This window comes from Anomaloglossus baeobatrachus, chromosome 6, assembly GCF_048569485.1.
Source record: "Anomaloglossus baeobatrachus isolate aAnoBae1 chromosome 6, aAnoBae1.hap1, whole genome shotgun sequence".
In the NCBI taxonomy this organism is placed as follows: Eukaryota; Metazoa; Chordata; class Amphibia; order Anura; family Aromobatidae; genus Anomaloglossus; species Anomaloglossus baeobatrachus.
In genome coordinates, this window is record NC_134358.1 from 120601277 (window position 1) to 120625428 (window position 24152).

Consider the following 24152-nt stretch of genomic DNA (forward strand, 5'->3'; position numbering starts at 1 on the left):
TTAATCCCCTCATGGCAGTCGTTTACCCCCTTCCAGCAGGACCATCCACCATACCACAAAGGGAGAACAGTTATGAATTGATTCCAGGAACATGATAACTAGTTTGCCTTGCTACCTTGGTCTTCACAGTCTCCAGATCTTAAATCTGTAGCGCATCTCTGAGAAGTAGAATGGGAAGTTCAGCTCACGGCTGTAGCACCATCTAATTTTTAGAAACCGCAAGACGCAAACCGTTCCATGGAAACCAATATTTCTGCAGAAAGACTTCAATACCCAGAGAAACCTTTGCCACAAAAAATGTCTGTTGTTCTCAAGGCCAAGAGAGATCCAATTCATTACTAGATTGGTCTTTAATAAAGAAGGGAATTTTGTTACTTACCGTAAATTCCTTTTCTTCTAGCTCTTATTGGGAGACCCAGACGATTGGGGTATAGCTACTGCCCTCCGGAGGCCACACAAAGCACTACACTAAAAAGTGCAAGGCCCCTCCCCTTCTGGCTATACCCCCCCGTGGTATCACGGGTTCTCCAGTTTTAGTGCCAAAGCAAGAAGGAGGAAGCCAATAACTGGTTTAAACAAATTAACTCCGAATAACATCGGAGAACTGAAAAACCGTTCAACATGAACAACATGTGTACCCGCAATACAACAAAAAAATCCCGAAGGACAACAGGGCGGGTGCTGGGTCTCCCAATAAGAGCTAGAAGAAAAGGAATTTACGGTAAGTAACAAAATTCCCTTCTTCTTCAGCGCTCTATTGGGAGACCCAGACGATTGGGACGTCCAAAAGCTGTCCCTGGGTGGGTAAAGAGATACCTCATGTTAGAGCTGCAAAACAGCCCTCCCCTACGGGGATGTCACTGCCGCCTGCAGGACTCTTCTACCTAAGCTGGCATCCGCCGAAGCATAGGTATGCACCTGATAATGTTTGGTGAAAGTGTGCAGACTCGACCAGGTAGCTGCCTGGCACACCTGTTGAGCCGAAGCCTGGTGTCGTAATGCCCAGGACGCACCCACGGCTCTGGTTGAGTGGGCTTTTAGCCCTGAAGGAACCGGAAGCCCCGCAGAACGGTAGGCCTCTAGAATTGGTTCTTTGATCCATCGAGCCAGGGTGGCTTTAGAAGCCTGCAACCCCTTGCGCGGACCAGCGACAAGGACAAAAAGTGCATCGGAACGGCGCATGGGCGCCGTGCGGGAAATGTAGATTCTGAGTGCTCTCACCAGATCCAGCAAACGCAAGTCCTTTTCATACCGGTGAACCGGATGAGGACAAAAGGAAGGCAAGGATATATCCTGATTAAGATGAAACGAGGAGACGACCTTAGGGAGAAACTCCGGAATGGGGCGCAGCACTACCTTGTCCTGGTGGAACACCAGGAAGGGAGCCTTGGATGACAGAGCTGCCAGCTCCGACACTCGCCGAAGCGATGTGATCGCAACAAGAAACGCCACTTTCTGTGACAGGCGAAAAAAGGAAACTTCCTTCAGAGGCTCGAAAGGCGGCTTCTGGAGAGCAACTAGAACCCTGTTCAGATCCCATGGATCTAACGGCCGCTTGTACGGGGGCACAATATGACAGACCCCCTGCAGGAACGTGCGCACCTTAGGAAGACGTGCTAGACGCTTCTGAAAAAACACGGATAGTGCCGATACTTGCCCTTTAAGGGAGCTGAGCGACAAGCCCTTTTCTAACCCCGATTGCAGGAAAGAAAGAAAAGTGGGCAATGCAAATGGCCAGGGAGACACTCCCTGAGCGGAACACCAGGATAAGAAAATCTTCCACGTTCTGTGGTAGATCTTAGCAGAAGTCGACTTTCTAGCCTGTCTCATTGTGGCTACAACTCCTTGGGATAATCCTGCAGACGCTAGGATCCAGGACTCAATGGCCACACAGTCAGGTTCAGGGCCGCAGAATTCTGATGGAAAAACGGCCCTTGGGACAGTAAGTCTGGTCGGTCTGGCAGTGACCACGGTCGACCGACCGTGAGATGCCACAGATCCGGATACCACGATCTCCTCGGCCAGTCTGGGGCGACGAGTATGACGCGGCTGCAATCGGATCTGATCTTGCGTAACACTCTGGGCAAGAGTGCCAGAGGTGGGAAGACGTATGGGAGCCGGAACTGCGACCAATCTTGAACTAATGCGTCTGCCGCCAGAGCTCTTTGATCGCGCGACCTCGCCATGAATGCCGGGACCTTGTTGTTGTGCCGGGACGCCATTAGGTCGACGTCCGGCACTCCCCATCGGCGACAGATTTCCTGAAACACGTCCGGGTGAAGGGACCACTCCCCTGCGTCCATGCCCTGGCGACTGAGGAAGTCTGCTTCCCAATTTTCTACGCCTGGGATGTGAACCGCGGATATGGTGGATGCTGTGTCCTCCACCCACATTAGAATGCGCCGGACTTCTTGGAATGCTTGCCGACTGCGCGTCCCTCCTTGGTGGTTGATGTATGCCACCGCTGTGGAGTTGTCCGACTGGATTCGGATCTGCTTTCCTTCCAGCCACTGTTGGAAGGCCAGTAGGGCAAGATACACTGCCCTGATTTCCAGAACATTGATCTGAAGGGTGGACTCCTGCGGAGTCCACGTCCCCTGGGCCCTGTGGTGGAGAAACACTGCTCCCCACCCTGACAGACTCGCATCTGTCGTGACCACTGCCCAGGATGGGGGCAGGAAGGATCTTCCCTGAGACAATGAGGTGGGAAGGAGCCACCATTGTAGAGAGTCCTTGGCCGTCTGGGAAAGAGAGACTTTCCTGTCCAGGGACGTTGACTTCCCGTCCCATTGGCGGAGAATGTCCCATTGAAGTGGGCGCAGATGAAACTGCGCAAAGGGAACTGCTTCCATGGCTGCCACCATCTTCCCGAGGAAGTGCATGAGGCGCCGTAAGGGGTGCGACTGGCCTTGAAGGAGGGATTGCACCCCTGTCTGTAGGGACCGCTGCTTGTTCAGCGGAAGCTTCACTCTCGCTGCTCGAGTATGAAACTCCATGCCAAGATACGTTAGCGACTGTGACGGTGACAGATTCGACTTTGGAAAGTTGATGATCCATCCGAACGTCTGTAGAGTCTCCAGCGTAGCATGTAGACTGAGTTGGCATGCCTCTTGAGAGGGTGCCTTGACAAGTAGATCGTCTAGGTAAGGGATCACCGAGTGTCCCTGAGAGTGCAAGACTGCTACCACCGCCGCCATGACCTTGGTGAAGACCCGGGGGGCTGTCGCCAGACCGAATGGCAGAGCTACGAACTGAAGATGGTCGTTTCCTATCACAAAACGTAGAAAACGTTGATGTTCTGTAGCAATCGGCACGTGGAGATAAGCATCTTTGATGTCTATTGAGGCAAGGAAGTCTCCTTGAGACATTGAGGCAACGACAGAGCGGAGGGTTTCCATCCGGAACCGTCTGGCGTGCACATGTTTGTTGAGCAGCTTTAGATCCAGAACAGGACGGAACGAGCCGTCCTTTTTTGGAACCACAAAGAGATTGGAGTAAAACCCTCGCCCTTGTTCCTGAGGCGGTACAGGAACCACTACTCCTTCCGCTCTTAGGGAGTCCACCGCCTGCAGCAGGGCATCTGCTCGGTCTGGATGTGGGGAGGTTCTGAAGAACCGAGCTGGAGGACGAGAACTGAACTCGATTCTGTACCCGCGAGACAAAATGTTTGTCACCCACCGGTCTTTGACCTGTGACATCCAAATGTCGGAAAAGCGGGAGAGCCTGCCCCCGACCGGAGATGCGGAGGGGGGGGGCTGGAAGTCATGAGGTAGCCGCTTTGGAAGCGGTTCCTCCATTTGCTTTCTTGGGGCGTGCGTGAGCCCGCCAGGAATCTGAGACTCTTTGCGTCCTCTGAGTCCCTTTGGACGAGGAGAATTGTGTCTTGCCCGAACCTCGAAAGGACTGAAACCTCTGCTGCCATTTTTTCTGCTGAGGTTTGCTTGATCTGGGCTGGGGTAAGGAAGAGTCTTTACCCTTGGACTGTTTAATGATGTCAGCCAATGGCTCGCCAAACAGTCTATCTCTAGATAAAGGCAAGCTGGTTAAACATTTTTTGGAACCAGCATCTGCTTTCCAGTCCTTTAACCACAAGGCTCTGCGCAAAACTACCGAATTGGCGGACGCCATTGAGGTGCGGCTGGTAGATTCTAGGACCGCATTGATAGCGTAAGACGCAAACGCAGACATCTGCGAGGTAAGGGACGCCACTTGCGGCACCGCTGGATGTATGATAGCATCCACTTTTGCCAAACCAGCTGAAATAGCTTGGAGTGCCCATACGGCTGCGAATGCTGGAGCAAACGACGCGCCGATAGCTTCATAGACAGATTTTAACCAAAGGTCCATCTGTCTGTCATTGGCATCCTTAAGTGAAGCGCCATCCTCCACTGCAACTATGGATCTAGCTGCAAGTTTGGAAATCGGGGGGTCTACTTTTGGACACTGGGTCCAGCGCTTGACCACATCAGGGGGGAAAGGAAAACGTGTATCCTTAGAACGTTTAGAGAAACGCCTTTCTGGATGAGCGTCGTGTTTCTGGATTGACTCTCTGAAGTCAGAGTGATCCAAGAAAGCACTCAATTTACGCTTGGGATAGAGGAAACGAAACTTCTCCTGCTCTGCAGCTGCCTCCTCTGCAGAAGGAGCTGGGGGAGAAATATCCAACAGTCTATTGATGGCTGAGATAAGCTCGTTTACCATGGCGTCCCCATCCGGGGTATCCAGATTGAGAGGGGTTCCAGGATAAGACTCCTGATCACTCTCTTCAGACGCATCACAGGGCGACTGATTGCGCTGAGACCCTGAGCAGTGTGATGACGTTGAGGGTCTTTCCCAGCGAGCTCGCTTAGGGTGGCTGGGGCTATCATCTGAGTCATAATACTCAGCCTGGGAAGCCGGGGACCCCCTTGCAGTCTGGATTAATTCCAACTGAGGGGGATTAGAGGACAGAGACCTCGCCGTGTCCATAGACTGAGCCCCAGTCATGGATTGCAAAGTTTCAAGGATTTTTGCCATAGTCACAGACATTCCATCAGCAAAAACTGCAAAGTCTGTCCCTGACACCGGGGCAGGACTTACAAGCGTCTCAGCCTGGGTCACTACCCCTCCGGACTCCGGCTGGCGAAGCAGCACCGGATCTGAGCATTGCACACAATGGGGGTCTTTGGAACCTGCTGGTAGAGCAGCCCCACATGCAGCACACGCAGTGTACACAGCCCTAGCCTTGGCAGCCTTGCGTTTTGTGGATGACATGTTGCTGCCTCCTCAGAGCGATCTGGGGTATCCAGCCAGGAAGCGACCTCACAGTGCAAAAAATAAATAAATATATATATCTGGTGACACAGTACACCAATACACACTGAGGCACTAGAGGGGCCAGCTGAAATGCCGCTTACCGCCCGCTTAAGAGCGGGTGTGTGGTCGCCAAAAGCCCCCTAGTCCAGGTCTCCCAGAGCCTTGCGTCCTTCCTCCAGCCAGACTGCATGTAATGGCTGCCGGCGTCCTGGGAGAGGAGGGGGGGCGGGCCCTGGGCGTTCCTGGCTAAGAGCGGGAAGCCTGCTTCCCTCTATGCCTAGTGAGAGGGCTGGAGCATGTAAATCAGGCTCCAGCCCTCGTCGCTGCTGCGAAACAGCGTCTCTCCCCTACCCTGATTGACAGGGTGGGGGCGGGAACGAAGCGGAGCTAGGCCGCAAAAGCCGGGGACTGGATTTATAAACGCCGCCGCCGTAAAAGCGCGGTCGGCGTGTCCCCGGCGCACTACAAGTCACAGCAGCGCCGCCGGTCCAGTGGGGGTCGGCGCTGCGTTCCCACAACACAAAAGTCCCCCAGTAAACTGCAGGAACACCAACTCAATCGTTACGGTCCGCGGCGCACTACAACACCAAGCCAGCCCGGAGTGTGTCTGTGCCTGCCGGGGACACAGAGTACCTGTATGATGCAGGGCCTTGTCCCTGATTGTACTCCTGCTCCGTATCCATCAGGTGCTATGGGTCTGTGGATGGAGCCCGGCGTCAGAGCTTAGAGGCCGGCAGGATCCCACTTCCACAGAGCCCTACAAGGGGATGTGGAAGGAAAACAGCATGTGGGGCTCCAGCCCCTGTACCAGCAATAGGTACCTCAACCTTACAACACCATCCACGGGTGAGAAGGGAGCATGCTGGGGGCCCTATATGGGCCCTCTTTTCTTCCATCCGAAATAGTCAGCAGCTACTGCTGACTAAAATCTGTGGAGCTATGCGTGGATGTCTGACCTCCTTCGCACAAAGCTTGAAAACTGGAGAACCCGTGATACCACGGGGGGGTATAGCCAGAAGGGGAGGGGCCTTGCACTTTTTAGTGTAGTGCTTTGTGTGGCCTCCGGAGGGCAGTAGCTATACCCCAATCGTCTGGGTCTCCCAATAGAGCGCTGAAGAAATGGTCATTTAGTGTAATAAATAAAATAAAAAATAATGACAAATATGAACCTAGTAGGTAATGGGTTGGCACAGAGAAAAAGGAACTGTCACGCTAGGTATGAGAAAATACAGCGTGAACGATGAAAAGGGATGGGACGGAAGAGGGAAGCCAGGTGTCTAGGGGAGGGGAGATGGTGATCCCTGATAAAACCTTCTGCTGGCCCCTAGCTCCCCTGACGTCCCTAGATAGGTTCAACAGCTATGTGCCAAGCAGGATACCTGGCCCTGGCTGACCCTGAACTGGGCCCTAGATAATGAACGGGTGGGATGAGTGCTAGTCAACCCCACCAAGTTCTAAAAAAGACAGGGAAAACAAACAGGGGAAAGCACACAAGCAACTTATCTCCAAAATGACTTCGGTATAGGAAGACACAACAACATTTCTCCAGATTATTACAAGCCAACTGCTTGCAGGAATGTATAGAAATTAACTTTACCACCACCAGCATACACAGGGGAAATGCAGGTATACAAAGACAAGGGGTGAGGGATAACAATCGCAGCTGAAAGGAAACGATCTCCGCAGGGTCCTAAAGAGGAAAGAGTAAACCCTAACAGAGAAGACACCCAAAACTCCATTCACACCAGTTGTACAAAAAGACCATGTGGCACTATACTATGGAGAAGATGGTATCACCTGTTCTATGGTGCTCCATACAACACTACTGCAAAAATATTCTCAGACAAGGAAAAAAAAAAAAAATACAAACATCTTTGAAAATCCAAGGCATAAGCAGATGCATCATGTTCCCACACAGTTCAATGGATGCTTTGCTTGTTGTGACTAGATATAAAACACTTCTGCATGAAGTCATAAGTTGTGTGCTGAGAATGTAATTAGGTTAGGGATACAGACCCACATGTGTCGCATGTCACTGAATTCAGAACGACACATTGCAATATTGGATGCAATGATTCCCTATAGGGTCGTCTTGCAACCTACGACATACTGTGACTGTGCGAGATGGAAATGCTTCTAAAATGGGTAGGATTTTCTGTCGCTGGTTGCAAGTAACTCACCTGCCTTGAAACATTAATGCAAGTTGTATGCATGTGACTTCTCTGTAACTTGGCTGTTTTATTTACAGCAAAATCAGAGCTTTAAAATAGTCACTTGACTTTTCTGAGAGTTGCAATGTAGCCCCCTATGTGTTTGTTTATATGGATTGAATGGTGGCATGATACATCTGGCAATCAGTAAACTTTTACCGATCTGTGGTCATTTATGCAGGTAGACTCATCATTACAGACATGATCATCCTCTTTACATGGAAAGAGAATCGTAAAAGGAGCGCTTTTAAAAACACTCATTCACGTTATCTTGCAGTGTAAATGCCCTTTAAAAATCACATAGAGTCCTGCTCTATTTTGATCTTTATATGTAGATAGCACTGGAGGCTGTAGGGGTATCATCCCTATGAATGGTTAAGCATGCTGTGGCATTAAGAAACAGTGCTTCCCTGTGTTTTGTGGACCAGCCAGCAGAGCTGACGATCTCTTCTGAAACCGGAGAAGACAGGTCGCCTAAGGAGAGAGGAGACAGTCGTAGAATGGTGGTTGGGACAGGAGTGTGGTGCCGAGCTACAAGAGAGACTTTGAGCCGGACCATGGCAGAGCCCTAGTACTGGTTGAGTGAATACCGGAGTGGGAAGCTCCTAAGGTCGGCATTTCCAAAAATGAGGAGACACGACATCTGGAGAAGTTAAGGAACAAAGAGTCTGCAGAAGAGGAGAAGTTCACCCCTGCCCTAGAAGGAGAGTGCACACCAACGAACAACCTGAGCATCATGGCATCCAGCTACCGGGGAGTGGACGCACCCCCAACAATACTGTGTGTTCCTTACCAGTGTGCATACCTGCTGTAACGCCTGCCTGGATCCACAGACTCAGACGGGCTGTAATGGACAGGCTAGAGCAGTGATGGCTAACCTGTGGCACTCCAGCTGTTGCAAAACTACAATTCCCATCATGTCTTCACAACCAAAGCTTTTGCTTTGAATGGCCAGGCATGATGGGAATTGTAGTTTTGCAACAGCTGGAGTGCCACAGGTTAGCCATCACTGGGCTAGAGGGAAGCCACTCACCCAGCAGGACCCCTAGAACCCTGAAACCCTTTAACTCCTATACAGGGATTTGGTATTAGACAGGGCCCAAGGTGATCACTACCTGTGGAGGGCTGCAGTCCGGAGAGTAGTCGTCAGGCAGGGTCAAACCAGGAATTGCAGAACAGGGACAAAATCGGCAGGCAAGGACGTAATCAGAAAACGAAGCAGAGGTCAAAATCCGGATCGGGCAGCGAGGTACATAAAAGGACAGGCAGAAGGGTAGTCAGAACACAAGCAAGGTCAGTGCACAGGAATCAAAATACAAACAGCACAGGAACCAGGAATACAAACTATTTCTGGCAGTGGTCACATGACTGGAGGGGGAATAAGAAGGGTGTGGTGTCTTCCCATTGGCTGCAGGTGAATGATGGCAACTTCAGCTGGAAGACACACGCCACCTATAGTCAGGCAGGGTATTGCAGGTTCCAGGGAAACCCAGCCTAGTGGATGAGCGGAGCCTGTGCTCAGCAGAGCCACGGGCACCGACTCCTCTCCCATGACCAGCACCATCTATGGTGGGAACACGGCGTTGCCTGGCAATTGGAGCAGAAGTCGCAGGAGCGAACTCCGGTGGGGACATGACACCTGCTAAGGACTAGCGTAGGTCTCAGTAGCCAGAGTGCGGTACCTGCGTAGCCCAATTAGTGGAGGCCAGTTAGGTTGTTATTGTAGAATAGCTATAAGTGAATTTGCCTTGGACGTTTCTTGTTATATTTACTCCTGTAATATTTGGGGTGACACAAAGTTAGTGCGGCCCAGAATTTGTGAATCTTATCCTTGTCATACTATAACTTGGCTGGCAAATATATAGATATCCATTCCCTGCCTGTTAATATTTCCCTGGTTTCTGCACCCTCGTCTCCCATACCGTAATTGAACTCTGCAGGGCAGTAGCACTTTTGCTATCCCTTCAAGACGACAGTCAGCAGCCTCATATATTATTAATATGCACATGTTGCGTAACCAATATGTATGTAAGACTTTGTCGTCATTCCAATGGTAGGCAGGAGAAACAGAAATCTATCCCTTTATAATAAACAAAAATAAAATCCCACAATGTCTCAAATTAAAAAAAAGTGATAAACTAAAAGTATTAAATAGGGAAATTGTTTAGCAGAAAATCCTTTTTTTATTATTATTCCATTACATTAAACCTGATTTGAAAGTGAATTTCCAATTCACTAATTTATCATATAAACAGTTTTGAATTTTCTTATATAATTACACAATGACACAGAGTGGACAGACAGAAGGATATATGTACTGGGAAAGCACCATGTGGTCTATGTTCAGATCAAATTAACCTGTTGATGAAGATAAAGAATTTTTAACCCAGACACTTTCTGAACTCCCCTAGAGCAAAGCACAAGAACAGGGACCTTATGAAATCACTTCCAGTTAGTTCAGCCATATGGAAAGGAGATAAATGATGCAACATTGCCTAGAGGTGATCACACCTTTAAACAGATTACTTCAGTAGAAAAAATTACATAAAAATAATGACAACATTTCTAAAAGTACTTGTGCAATCAGATAAAAGTAAGCATTTGCAAACCTGGCCTTCCTCTGCAGCAGATCGTTCTGTATAAAGGCTCTTTTACACTGGCTGCAATATAGAACTTCGCACTTGTTGAAAGTTCCAAATTAATGTGTTTTATTTACAGATGCAATCCACAGTTCAATGCATAATGTTTCGGTCAGACCCCTGACCTTCCACTGGTGTCTATGATTGGAAGAGTCAGATATGCTGTCACTCAACATGGGGGCACGTCTGACTGCAACCAATCACAGATGGGTGGGTCTATATCTTACAGTAAAATAAAAAAAAACATTGACATAGAGTCCCCTCATATTATGATACCCAGCACAGAAAGCCACGGTTACAGGCTGCAGCCTCCAGCCATGTACTTGTCTTTGCTGGTTATCAAAATAGGAGGAACCGCATTATTTAAATAAATAATTGAAAAAAAAAAATGGCGGCCGTTCCTCCAATTTTGATACCCAGCCAAGATAAAGCCAGACAACTGGGGGCTGGTATTCTCAGGCTGGGGGGCCCATGGTTATTAGGTGCCCCCCAGCCTGAAAATATCAGCTTGCAGCCGCCCCAAATTGCCACATCAATTAGATGCGACAGTCCCGGCACATTACCCAGCTCTTCCAGATTGCCCTGGTGCAGTAACAATTGGGGTAATAGGGAGTTAATGGCAGCCCACAGCTGCCACTAAGCCACCCCCATTACTAATCTGTAATTGAAAGTAAATAAACATGAACACCCAAAAAATCCTTTATTTGACATAAAAGACCAAAAAAGCACCCTCTTTCACCACTTTATTAACCCCAACAACAGCCCTGCAGGTCTGACGTAATCTGTATGAGGTCCCATGACGCTTCCAGCTTCGCTACATCTGAAGCTCACAGCGAGTGCCATAAAACATTGGCTCCTCCTGTGAAGTTTAGTTACCCTGCTGCCATTGGCGCATTGCTGTGTACACTGAACATGGGCAGAAAGCTGCCAATCATTGGTGTGGGCAGGGTTATACAGTGATCAGCATATAGAGAAACGCTGATCTACAGCAAATAAAACATGGAACTTAACAAAATAACAGCAAGCAGCCTAGTAAGGGACACCACTGGAATCGGGGTGTAGGACCCTTCATCATGCTTGGGTTCTACAGTACTGCAATCCGTGGCATAAAGCCAATGGTGGCAAACCGCGCCATTAGCTATGGAGCCCATGAGTCAGGGGGCCAGGTGTCTGCGCCATCACCGGGCCCCACGCCAGGCATTGCAATTTCAATTGTATCAAAATTGCAAATGCAGTCGTAAACAGTGATGAGAGAGGTAGCGCTATGCTGCATGCTCCATCATTCTTCCTCGGCAGGAGTATGGATGGTGCATGAGAATTTATAGAGGACTATGGGGTGTGCAATTTAATCGATGGAGGATTATGGGATGTACATTATACTACAGTCCCTGACAGAAGTTCTGTCGCTTATCCATGTTATGTAAATAAAAGTTTATAACCTGACTTTAAATTCATCCATTGGTTTTGTAAATTACTCTTTCGAAAGCTGAAACCCTCCCAAATTTGGTTTAGGTTATGAAAATAAAGTTGCTGCAAAGCTGAAATATTGATCATTTAATGAACACAGAATGAAACAAAAGTTTTGTCGCCCACAGAAAGAAATGTGAAATTCAAACAATTAACTTCTAATACAAAAATGATGTTGCATAACATTGGTCAATGAAGTTGTGGTGCTATTAGAGCCATATTTAAATATTTTGTGTGACTTCCATGAGCTTGAAGGACTGCATCCATGCGGTTCAACAATGGTTCATACAATTTATTGATGAAGTCATCAGGAATAGCAAAGAATACAGTCTTACATGCCTCCCAGAGTTCATCTAGATTCTTTGGTTTTGTCTTCCAAGCTTCCGCTTTCATCCTACTCCAAACATGCTCAATACTTTTCATGTCTGGTGATTGGGCTGGCCAGTCCTTGTGCACCTTTATCTTCTTTGCCAGGAGGAACTTTGTTGTAGAGATGGATTTATGAGATGGAGCACCATCCTGCTGAAGAATGTGACCCCTTTTATGATTGGGAATGTAAGAGGTAGCTAATACTTCTTGATATTTTAGGCTATTGATATTGTCTTCCACCTTGCAAATGTTTTGCACACCCCCATACTGAATGTAACCCCAGACCATGATCTTTCCACCACCAAACGTAACTGTTTTCTGGATCCATACGGGCTCCAGTAGGTTTCCTGCAGTATTTGCAGCGTCTGTGGTGTAATTCAACTGAAGATTCATCAGAGAAATCCATCTGTTTAGCAGGCTGTGGAACTTGGAAAATGCCACACTTTTTTTGCACGGATTCGACCATGGAGGCCATTTTGAGACAGAATCCTACAAACTGTTCTAGTTGACACAGGGATTTGAGGTGACCAGGCCTGTTGGAGCTCTGCTGCAGTAGAAGAGGGTCTGGCTTTGGATTTTCTAACCAACAAACGTTCCTCCTGAGCAGTTGTCTTGCAGGGTCTGCTGGACCTCGGCTTGTCAGAAACATCTCCAGTCTCTTCCAATCTTTTTTTAATTCTTTGTACTTGACGCTGAGACACATTAAAAAGGTGCCAGCCACCTCTGCAGTGGATCTGGCCTTCAGCCTCTTGATAATCAAGGCTTTGGTCGCAGGGTGGATTTTTGCCATGTTGTCAAAGGAAAAGTTGCAGTTCAACCTAAGGTCCCGGGTTTCTTTTAATACACACCCACTAATTTAAACCGATCATTTAGTGAGCACAGGTGAGGATGTAAACTAGGATTGGGTGCATTATATGACAAGGCGACAAAACTTTTGTCTTGCCAAATCTGACCCGTGTTCATTAAATGATCAATATTTCAGCTTTGCAGCAACTTTATTTTCCTAACCTAAACCAAATTTGGGAGGGTTTCAGCTTTCAAAAGAGTAATTTATGAAACCAATGGATGAATTTAAAGTCAGGTTATAAGCTTTTATTTACATAACATGGATAAACGACAGAACTTCTGTCAGGGACTGTACAGTATATGGAGGACTACGGGATGCATTATACTGTATGGAGGAGAATGGGGGGTGCAGAATACTCTATGTGTTGCCATTTGTACTATTTGGAGGACTACGTGGGGCTAATTATACTATATGGAAGGCTAGGTGGGGGCAATTATAATATTTGGAGGGCTTGTTAGAGGTCAATATACTATTTAGAGGGCAATATGAGGGCGAGTATAATATTTGGAGGGATATGAGGGAGCCTTTATACTTCATTGAGGTCTATTTGAGGGCAATTATACTGCATGCAAGCAAATATACAGTGTGATTGTTTGTGTGGGGTCCATCATACTGTGAGTAGGGATGTGTAGCGACCATTATACTAATTGGTGGGCTGGTGGGGGCCTTTTTAGTGTGCAGTAGTGTGGGGGTCATTAGACTGTATATAAGCATTTTATACTGCATGGAGGACAGTGTGGGGGCCACAGTTGGGGATTAAACTGTGTTAGAGTCACCATACTTTGCTGTGGTAGTTGAGGGGGTACAGTAGCGTTATCATACTGTGCGTGTGGAGGACTTCACTGTGAGGGTATCATACACTGTTTGTGGGGATGTTTTGTATGGCTGCAAAAAAGGCAAATTAGGGACTTCAATAAGAGGAAAATTATTTTTAAGGGCTGTAAAGTTATGATATGTTCTTATGTGACCTAGCCAAATATTAGGTTATTTGGGAAAAGAGAAATTGGAACTATTTTGGGGCCCATGATTTCTATGTACGCCCCTGACTGCAGTTAGTATTGTAAACATTGATGAAAAGCATTGTCTTTTTACATACAAAATATTTATCACAGATATCGTCATGAGGCATTAACTAGTGAGAATAATAGGATTTTCAGGGGACTACCACTATTCTGCAGGAAATAATGATTACACTGTTCTACAGCCAAACTGGTTCAGATACAAAAACTGTTGAAATCAACTAATTTTGTGGTGCTGAACATGAACATGATGCTTACATTTGCTGATTGGTTCTAATTTTCAAGATCCAAGGGGGGTGGTAATTTAATTATTTTTTTACACCTTTCATGCAAGCTTGTAGAAAGGTTGAATCTTTATTATTTCATCATCATTATTAAATTGTGTTTATATATACACACATATATATATATATATATATATATATATATACACACACACACACATATATATATATTATATATACATATATATATATATATATCAGTTAGGTCCAGAAATATTTGGACAGTGACACAATTTTCGCGAGTTGGGCTCTGAATGCCACCACATTGGATTTGAAATGAAACCTCTACAACAGAATTCAAGTGCAGATTGTAACGTTTAATTTGAAGGTTTGAACAAAAATATCTGATAGAAATTGTAGGAATTGTACACATTTCTTTACAAACACTCCACATTTTAGGAGGTCAAAAGTAATTGGACAAATAAACCAAATCCAAACAAAATATTTTTATTTTCAATATTTTGTTGCGAATCCTTTGGAGGCAATCACTGCCTTAAGTCTGGAACCCATGGACATCACCAAACACTGGGTTTCCTCCTTCTTAATGCTTTGCCAGGCCTTTACAGCCGCAGCCTTCAGGTCTTGCTTGTTTGTGGGTCTTTCAGTCTTAAGTCTGGATTTGAGCAAGTGAAATGCATGCTCAATTGGGTTAAGATCTGGTGATTGACTTGGCCATTGCAGAATGTTCCACTTTTTTGAACTCATGAACTCCTGGGTAGCTTTGGCTGTATGCTTGGGGTCATTGTCCATCTGTACTATGAAGCGCCGTCCGATCAACTTTGCGGCATTTGGCTGAATCTGGGCTGAAAGTATATCCCGGTACACTTCAGAATTCATCCGGCTACTCTTGTCTGCTGTTATGTCATCAATAAACACAAGTGACCCAGTGCCATTGAAAGCCATGCATGCCCATGCCATCACGTCGCCTCCACCATGTGTTACAGAGGATGTGGTGTGCCTTGGATCATGTGCCGTTCCCTTTCTTCTCCAAACTTTTTTCTTCCCATCATTCTGGTACAGGTTGATCTTTGTCTCATCTGTCCATAGAATACTTTTCCAGAACTGAGCTGGCTTCATGAGGTGTTTTTCAGCAAATTTAACTCTGGCCTGTCTATTTTTGGAATTGATTAATGGTTTGCATCTAGATGTGAACCCTTTGTATTTACTTTCATGGAGTCTTCTCTTTACTGTTGACTTAGAGACAGATACACCTACTTCACTGAGAGTGTTCTGGACTTCAGTTGATGTTGTGAACGGGTTCTTCTTCACCAAAGAAAGTATGCGGCGATCATCCACCACTGTTGTCATCCGTGGACGCCCAGGCCTTTTTGAGTTCCCAAGCTCACCAGTCAATTCCTTTTTTCTCAGAATGTACCCGACTGTTGATTTTGCTACTCCAAGCATGTCTGCTATCTCTCTGATGGATTTTTTTCTTTTTTTTCAGCCTCAGGATGTTCTGCTTCACCTCAATTGAGAGTTCCTTAGACCGCATGTTGTCTGGTCACAGCAACAGCTTCCAAATGCAAAACCACACACCTGTAATCAACCCCAGACCTTTTAACTACTTCATTGATTACAGGTTAACGAGGGAGACGCCTTCAGAGTTAATTGCTGCCCTTAGAGTCCCTTGTCCAATAACTTTTGGTCCCTTGAAAAAGAGGAGGCTATGCATTACAGAGCTATGATTCCTAAACCCTTTCTCCGATTTGGATGTGAAAACTCTCATATTGCAGCTGGGAGTGTGCACTTTCAGCCCATATTATATATATAATTGTATTTCTGAACATGTTTTTGTAAACAGCTAAAATAACAAAACTTGTGTCACTGTCCAAATATTTCTGGCCCTGACTGTATATCAGCTATTTAGTCTATTGAGCCTTCTGTATTCTAGAATCTTAGGGTGACCAATCAAAAAATGACAACTCCGTTCTGAAAATGTAATCCTAATTCCAGTTGTATCACCTACTTTTATAAATGCTCTCTGTGTAAGGTTGTAAGGTATACAGTTTTAGGAATTCTTAGCCAAGTTTCTTAACATATAGAAACATGACAATATACTTTTTCAGACATGCCTTGTTCTTGCATTAACAAAGTGAATAGTTTTACCTACATTTGCAAATAAGTCACTTTTGCATCACAAAGGGGAAACTTGACGACCATAAGGTAATCCTACAACCTGTATTTTGGCTACAAAATAAGATCAGGAAAAGAGTTGGGCTCCACACACATGCTGCAATAGATGTGCATCCCATCTTACCCAGTGGTTGCATGGGAAGAGGCAATCTATGGCTTTTGCAGTCTCAATGACATGGAGAGAGCCAACTGATCACACTACTAATTGCTATTTCGGCATGGTGCCCCAGATTAGGAAAGGAGTTTCAAGGAAGAAGTGTATTTTACAGTATCCAAACAATCCATCTGCAATACGCTCAGTTCCACATACAGAGCTGCTGGTTCCAGAAACAACAAATACACTGAATGTTCTTGTTAAAGATTTGGATATGCTCGGCCTTACTCGGCTGAGCTCTTCGGTTCCAGGCTACAGTGGTGGAGTCTCTTAGCAGGCGATGTTTGGATTTGTTTCGCAACCATGATAAAGATCTTGTCCAATACGTCTTCTTTGTTGCTGATCTTGTGGTATGCAACAACATCAATAGTTTAGTGGAAGCTCTGAAGATAAGTCATAATCCAGAGGAATGGAGGCTCTTCATTGATTAGTCCAAAACAAGCCCAAAACCGTTTTGCTGCATAATGGTAACGCACTACCTTCACTTCGAGTTGGTTATGCAGTCCACATGAAGAAACCTATGAAACCATGAAAACCGCTGTTGAGGTGCCTGAACTATGACCAACATTTGTGCACCCTCTGTGGTGGCTTACAGGTGGTTGCCATCTTACTTGGTCTTCAGGGTAAAGTACTAATGTTTTGTATATGAGTGGGATAGTTAGTTTTGCAAGAGAATATTACTACAATAAAAGACTAGCCTGTCTGACATTCACTTTAGCCAGGGACTAAAAATGTCCTGCAACCAGCACTTGTTGACCCACATAAGGTTTTGTTACCACCATAGCATATCAAATTGGACTTAATGAGGAACTTTGTAGAGGCAACGGATAAAAAAAATGCAAACGCATTAAAGTATCTCATTGATTTGCAACAATTTCAAAAAGGTGCCAACACTTTCAGCCATTACTGCATGTTTGTTTTAAGTAAGTAGGCAGCATTTTCTTTAGCAATAGTCACCTTCTCTGGTATTTAGTTGTTTGTCTTACTCACTGGGGAATCACTTTCTATTTATGCCCACTTTACCTTATGAAGGCAGTTTGCACTCTGCTCTGCCTTCCGGTTGCTTAGAAGGAATGTGAAGTGCCCAACAGCCGATCAGGCAGTTTATACCCGAATTGCCATCGTTTAGACTGTGGTCACACTGGTCAGGGCTATTACAATGCCAGCAGCCAGCAGCAACCACTAGAGACTGCAGGGTTAGGATCTATAGTCTATGCAGGAAACGGCAAGATTAGCTGCAGTTTTCAGTGGGTTACCTTTACTTTTTTGTGCTATGTTGTTCGAACATAACAGGACACATCCACCACAACATTGAACATATGGGATTAATTAAAACTGAAGAAAAAAACGAAAAACCTAACAACATCTGGCCCTGTTCACCTGGGACCCCCAGATGTGAACAGGTAATTCAACTGGTTATTTGCTGGGAAACAGACGCAAGGTCTGGGGTCTGTATATTCAGAGGTGGAGAAGTACACTTTCAAAAAATACAGCTTCCTCTGATCAAAAGGAACAAACCAGCCTTTTTGGAGCCAGCATACAGTTAAGAACTCTGAGGTTTGTATAGACCCGATATTTATGGGATACACATTTTCAGTTTCATAATCCCGAGGAGAACATGTATTTTTTTTTATAATTATGCAATCAGCACAACCTAAATTAATATCTGTTGGTGAATAATTCATCATGCCATGTTTCATCTCTATAGAAAGGTAAAATCATGATAGGAAACATAAAAACGATATCTTCCTCCTGGGGCCTCCAGGTGGCAAAGATCTCCTGAAACTTGGTAACCTCATCATTTTCTAGAGACTGAAGCCACATCCTGTGATCAGCTCTTGTATGGGTCACCAAAGGGGTGGTATGTGGGTGTAACCTGTGTTAACAAAACTGGACACCAAATTATGATCCTTGTTGAATGCCAGAAAAATACATTGCTAAGATTGTTCCACATTTCAATGGAGTTCTTCCCTCCATAAATTGGAGCAATTTCTGTGATGCAGGTTTAATAATTTTTCTTGTTATTTTTTTATTTTATGTAATTGTAAATACTGCATCGTTTTGTCCAATTTGTAACATTTTTGTATATTTTTATAAACACTGCCTACTTTTCACATTAAATGTTTAACAGTTTTGTTGCTCTTGCTCTATAACTACATCCCCGTAGCCAATGCTATCTGTAAACTGGGTGTCCAATCGGCCGGTATAAGCAATTGGTGATGGCAGCTAGTAATTTTTTTGAAGCTATTGAGGAGCTTGGCAGTGACCGTATTGAGATAAATATATATCATACACACACACACACACACACACACACACACACACACACACACACACACACACACACACTATAGCCTCCCTGTGCGCTCCCAGTTCTCAGCCTAGTAGCGATAACAGCCATCGCCTCGCCCATCTATCATCAGGCAATTGCATATTGTCTTGATGATTGGAGGAAGCAGTGTGCTTTCAGTTTATCATTCGCACAAGTGTTTAGACATATTTTAGCTATTTTAATTGTTGCTAAGTTTCCTCTAAATAAATATCAGAAAATTGCTATAAAATATTCTGCATCTTTATATTTGCAAAAATAATAATGGTTAAAAAGTACTGAAACTTTTTTGCTTTAATTATATGTAGCAGTACAAGGAAAACTCTTTGATATCATAGAAAGAAGAGCCAACTAAACATTTTCATTGTTAGATTTGAATTCAGGAGGTTAAAATCATTCAGAAATGGCTCATGTCAAAACTGAACCTAACAACATTTGAAAATATGTAGAAGCGTATAAATGCTAAGGTTTTCCAACAATTCTTAAGAAAAGACAGATTGATTTTCCCGATTCCTATTTACAAAACAACAACACAATTACCTTACATGTAATTTACATTTGTCTTTGTATCATACTGTCTATCTACAGGAAATCAGCTTTATATTTTTACAAATGTAAAAAAAAAAAAAACAAATAAAAAAAACATTCCTGCAATTGAATTGCTTTAATCACTCTGAAAGCATCACTATGTGCTCATCATAACAGATACTTACTGGCTACACAGTTCTGCATGCCGGAGTAAACTCTGGATAAATTCATTTAGGCCTGCTCTTCTCTGCTGAATAAACTCTGAAGGGAAGAAGAATATTAACCTATGACTGATACATAATATTTGTACATTTATCAGTACCAATAATTTGCTACACACACTATTACTGTAAAAGAGCAGTTTCAGATATCTTCTCCTGTGTTAACCAAGGGTAACGAGTGCTACATGGCAGGTTCTACAGCAGCTTCAGCAGTGTGTATTTAGTACAGATTGCTACAGCACATAACAGTAATGTCTATTGTGCATTTCTAAAGTTACAGACCTTCTTCCTTACCTATAATTATCATAATCTCTTATCTGCAGGAGAACCTGGCACAAAAGAGCTGGTAGCAAATATTTCCCTGTAGTCCACCACAGGGGAATTAAGACATTACAAAATTGTTATAGGAATCAGTAGGCTTTACTTCTATATAAGGTCTGACTCTTAACATATCCTGTCTTGGATTGCTCTTGTGTAACGAAAATAAATCCTTTAGCCATGTGTAAAAATAAAACTCTAGGTAAAGCTTAAGACCCTCTTAAATGAAACAAATATGGTCCAACAAAATCATCCTTTGGTTGAAAGAAAGGTTTCTCTTCGGTGGGTAAAAAGACTCTCAGGCTACATCGGCTGTGTATGATTTATGGCTGATGGCATGACCAGTACATATGGTCTAGCACCGGGTTTCCAACGAAACTTGCGGTGCGCTCCAGGAGAGTGTCAGTGGGGCTTCCGGCCGCTCTGCGGTGCATGGGGCATGCAGCGTTGCTCGCCAGGGGCGCGGGGGCCCCCCGGCTATCCCTGGCAGGGATGGGCTCCTTGGCACTGCGGTATAATCACGTTTAGGGGGGGATTCTGACTTAAAAGCGTTCAGTCATAATTCCACAGATGGTAGCTTTGCCCCATTGCCTCCTCAGCCAAGCACAGGCACCAAATATCTGAACCTGTGGTTCCTCCCGTACTGAGCAGGATTGCTATTGCGACAACACGTTATCAGTAGGGCAAAACTAACCTGTCTCACGACAGTCTAAACCCAGCTCATGTTTCCTATTAGTGGGTAAACAATTCAACGCTTGGTGAATTCTGCTTCACACTGATAGGAAGAGCCAACATCAAAGGTTCAAAAAGTGACGTTGCTATGAACGCTTGGCCGCCACAAGCCAGTTATCCCTGTGGTAACTTTTCTGACACCTCCTGCTTAAGGCTACATGCACACGCTGCAGTTTTTTCTGCACACAAACTGCAACCAAAACTGCAACTTAGGCTATGTGCGCACACTGCGTTTTTTTGACCGCTAAAACCGCACAAAAACGCACCCGCGTCAAAAAAAGCGGCAAAAAAACGCACGAGTTTTGCCGCGATTTGGTGCGTTTTTTTGCTGTGTTTTGCTGCGTTTTTGCTCACTGTGTCTTTATGCGTTTTTTATCAGTGAACAAAAAAAAAAAAAGGTCTGATGTCATTTCCTTCTTCAATGTCTTCTTCATTCTCCACTAGTGTATGCAGAAGAGCAGACAGCTGCAGAACTACAAGGCTCAGCATACTCCATCCAATAGTGTATGCAGGAGAGCAGACAGCAGCTGCAGAACTACAAAGGCTCAGCATGCTCCATCCAGGACTGTATGCTTGAGGGAGAGTCAGGGGGAGCAGACCTACAAGGCTCAGCATCCTCCATGCAATAGTGTATGCAGGAGAGCAGACAGCAGCTGTTGAACTACAAGGCTCAGCATCCTCCTTCCAGGACTGTATGCAGGATTTCTTTGCCCCCCCCCCAAACAAAAAAAATGACGTGGGCTTCGCCATATTTTTGTATGCTAGCCGGGTACAGCAGGCAGGTACGGGCTGCCCCCAACCCCCAGCTGCCTATTTGTACCCGGCTGGGAACCAAAAATATAGGGAAGCCCTTTTTTTTTTAAATTATTTCATGAATTTCATGAAATAATTTAAAAAAAAAAAAATATGACGTGAGCTTCGCCCAATTTTTGAGTCCAGCCGGGTACAACTAGGCAGCTGGGGATTGGAATCCACAGTGCAGGGTGCCCATGCTTTCTGGGCACCCCCGCTGTGAATTGCAGTCCCGCAGCCACCCCAGAAAATGGCGCTTTCATAGAAGCGCCATCTTCTGGCGCTGTATCCAACTCTTCCAGCTGCCCTGATGCTGGGTGGCTCGCTGGGTAATAATGGGGTTAGGGCTAGCTGTATAGCTGGCCCTAAGCCCGAAATTCATGGAGTCACGCCAATATTAGACATGGCCACCATGAATTTCTAGTAAAGATTAAAAAAAAACACAACACACAGAAAAATATTTTTATTAGAAATAAAACACAACACAATTAGTGACTCCATCTTTATTGAAATAAAGAACCCCCCCTCCGCAGTAATCCTGGGTCAGGGTCCCGCGCCGTCCAATCCGGATCCAATATCATCTGATCGGTTTGCTGGAAGGCAAAGCGATCAGATGATGTGTCAGGATCAAGTGCCTGAATCCCATCACACATCAGCTGATTGTATAAAAGCCGATTATACAATCAGCTGATGCATCGGTGCAAAAAAAAAATAAAAAAAATAATACTCACTTATGTGCCGATTACCGGCAGCTCCTGCAGCGATGGGGCGGGAGTCTGATCCCGTCCAATCACTGCAGCAGCTGCCGGTAATCAGGGATGAAGTCTCCTGACGCATCCGCTGATACCGGCCGGGCGCCCGCGTCACCGCGATACTTACGATCAGCTGATGCGTCAGGTGACTGCATCAGGTGATCCATCGCCAGGTACTGCATCCATCGGAGGTTTCCCGGCCGTCTGCACACAGCCGGAGCGGGGGTGGCGATACCGTGAGAGGAGATGGGAGCGGGCATGGCACCGGGAGTCTGCAGACAGGTGAGTATAACTTTTTTTTTTTTATTCTACTGTTAACTTTTGTTTTCGCAGCCGCTTCCACATCCCGCCCAGACATGGCGCCGCACGGCAGCATACATGCACAGGACGGGAGGTGGAAGCAGCGGTGACGGTACCGGGAGGATTCACGCTTCTGTATATACTGACAGAAGGAATCCTCTTCCTGTACACGTCACTTTACTGCCCACCTCCTGCGTTTATAGCTGCGTTTTTGGTCTTAGAAACGCACCAAAACGCACCAAAACGCAGCTATTTGCGTTTCTCATTGCGTCTTTCAACATCCCATTGCACTCAATGGATGAAAAGCACAGTGAAAAACGCGGGAATAATTGACATGCTGCGTTTTTGTGGCGCCACAAAAACGCAGCTGAAAAAAAACAGATGTGTGCGGACAGCAAAAATGAAAACTCATAGACTTTGCTGGGGAAGCAAAGTCCTGCAGTTTTGAGGCCAAAAACGCACCCGAAAAAAGCGCAAAAACGCCGCGAAAAATGCACTGTGCGCACATAGCCTAAAGCTGCACCCAAACTGCAACCAAAACTGCACCTTGTCAAGAGAGAGCCTGGAAATGTCCCAAAAACGCTTGTAATGTAGGTGCGTTTTTGTCATTGCGTTTTTTTAAATGAGAAACAAAATATGATACGAAAGGATAATGGATAGATAGCTAAAATAGATAGAAAAAATAAAAAGAATAGCTAGATGGATAGATAGACAGATAGATAGATAATAAGAACATAGAGATTAGATAATAAGAAAGAACAGAAAGAATACATAGAAAGAAATAATAGAATAGCTTGATAGAGGGATAGCCAGCTTGGTTAGCTTTTTTTTTGGTGAAAAAAACCCAAAACAAAACAAAAAAAAAACAAAAAAAACAAACAAACATGGGGTCCCCCCCATTTTTCATATCCAGCACAGGAACAGCAGCAGCTGCAGGCTTCAACCCTCAGCTCTCTGCTGTACCTTGGCTGGTTATGAAAAATAGAGGGGATCCCACACTTTTTTTTAATTATTTGATTTATTAAAAAAAAAAAAAAAATGACGTGGGATCCCCTCATTTTTCTAATACCAGCCAAGGTGCAGCAGACAACTGGGGGCTGATATTATTAGGGTGGGAAGGGCCATCGTTATTTGGCCTTTTCCAGCCTAACAATAGCAGCCCACAGCCGCCTCAGAAGTGGCGCATCCATAAGATGCGACAAATCTGGAGCTGAACCCGGCTCTTCCTGTTGCCCTGGTGCGGTGGCAATCTGGGTAATAAGGAGTTAATGGCAGCAGCCCAGAGCTGCCACTAAGCCGTAGGTTAGTGATGTCATGCGTCTATGAGACGCCCCACATCACTAATCTGTAAGTGAAAGTAAATAACCACAAAAAGCCAAAAAAATCCTTTATTTGAAATAAAATAAAAAGCCACCCTCTTTCACCACTTTATTAACCCCCAAAACACCCCTCCAGGTCCGAAATAATACACACGAGGTCCCATGACTCTTCCAGCTCTGCTACATCCCTGTCCTGTCACAGCCAGAGGTCATACAGCATGACTGCCAGCTGTGTGTGTGGACAGAGCCGCAGCGTCCAGAATGAACTGGGGTGAACCCCTGACGTCACAGCTACGAGTCCCACAGTACGGCAGGTGTCGCAGCAATGACGTCATCGCCGGGTTCACTGTGGTTCAGGCTGCTACTAAAGTGAGCCGCGCGATCGGCGGTGCCGTCACTCAGGTGATTCCTCCTGCTGCAGCTCACTTCAGTCGCGGCCTGATG

General features: G+C 45.5%; 1 protein-coding gene across 2 annotated transcripts in view; it reads right to left on the reverse strand.

The window, feature by feature from the left end:
- Positions 1-24152, reverse strand: part of SGK3 (serum/glucocorticoid regulated kinase family member 3) — a 150338-nt gene that overhangs the window by 62092 nt on the left and 64094 nt on the right. For both annotated transcript variants that reach the window (XM_075353214.1, XM_075353213.1), the window contains exon 5: positions 19460-19535. In XM_075353214.1, coding sequence (XP_075209329.1) covers positions 19460-19535 — 76 coding nt within the window. The remainder of the gene's footprint in view (positions 1-19459; positions 19536-24152) is intronic.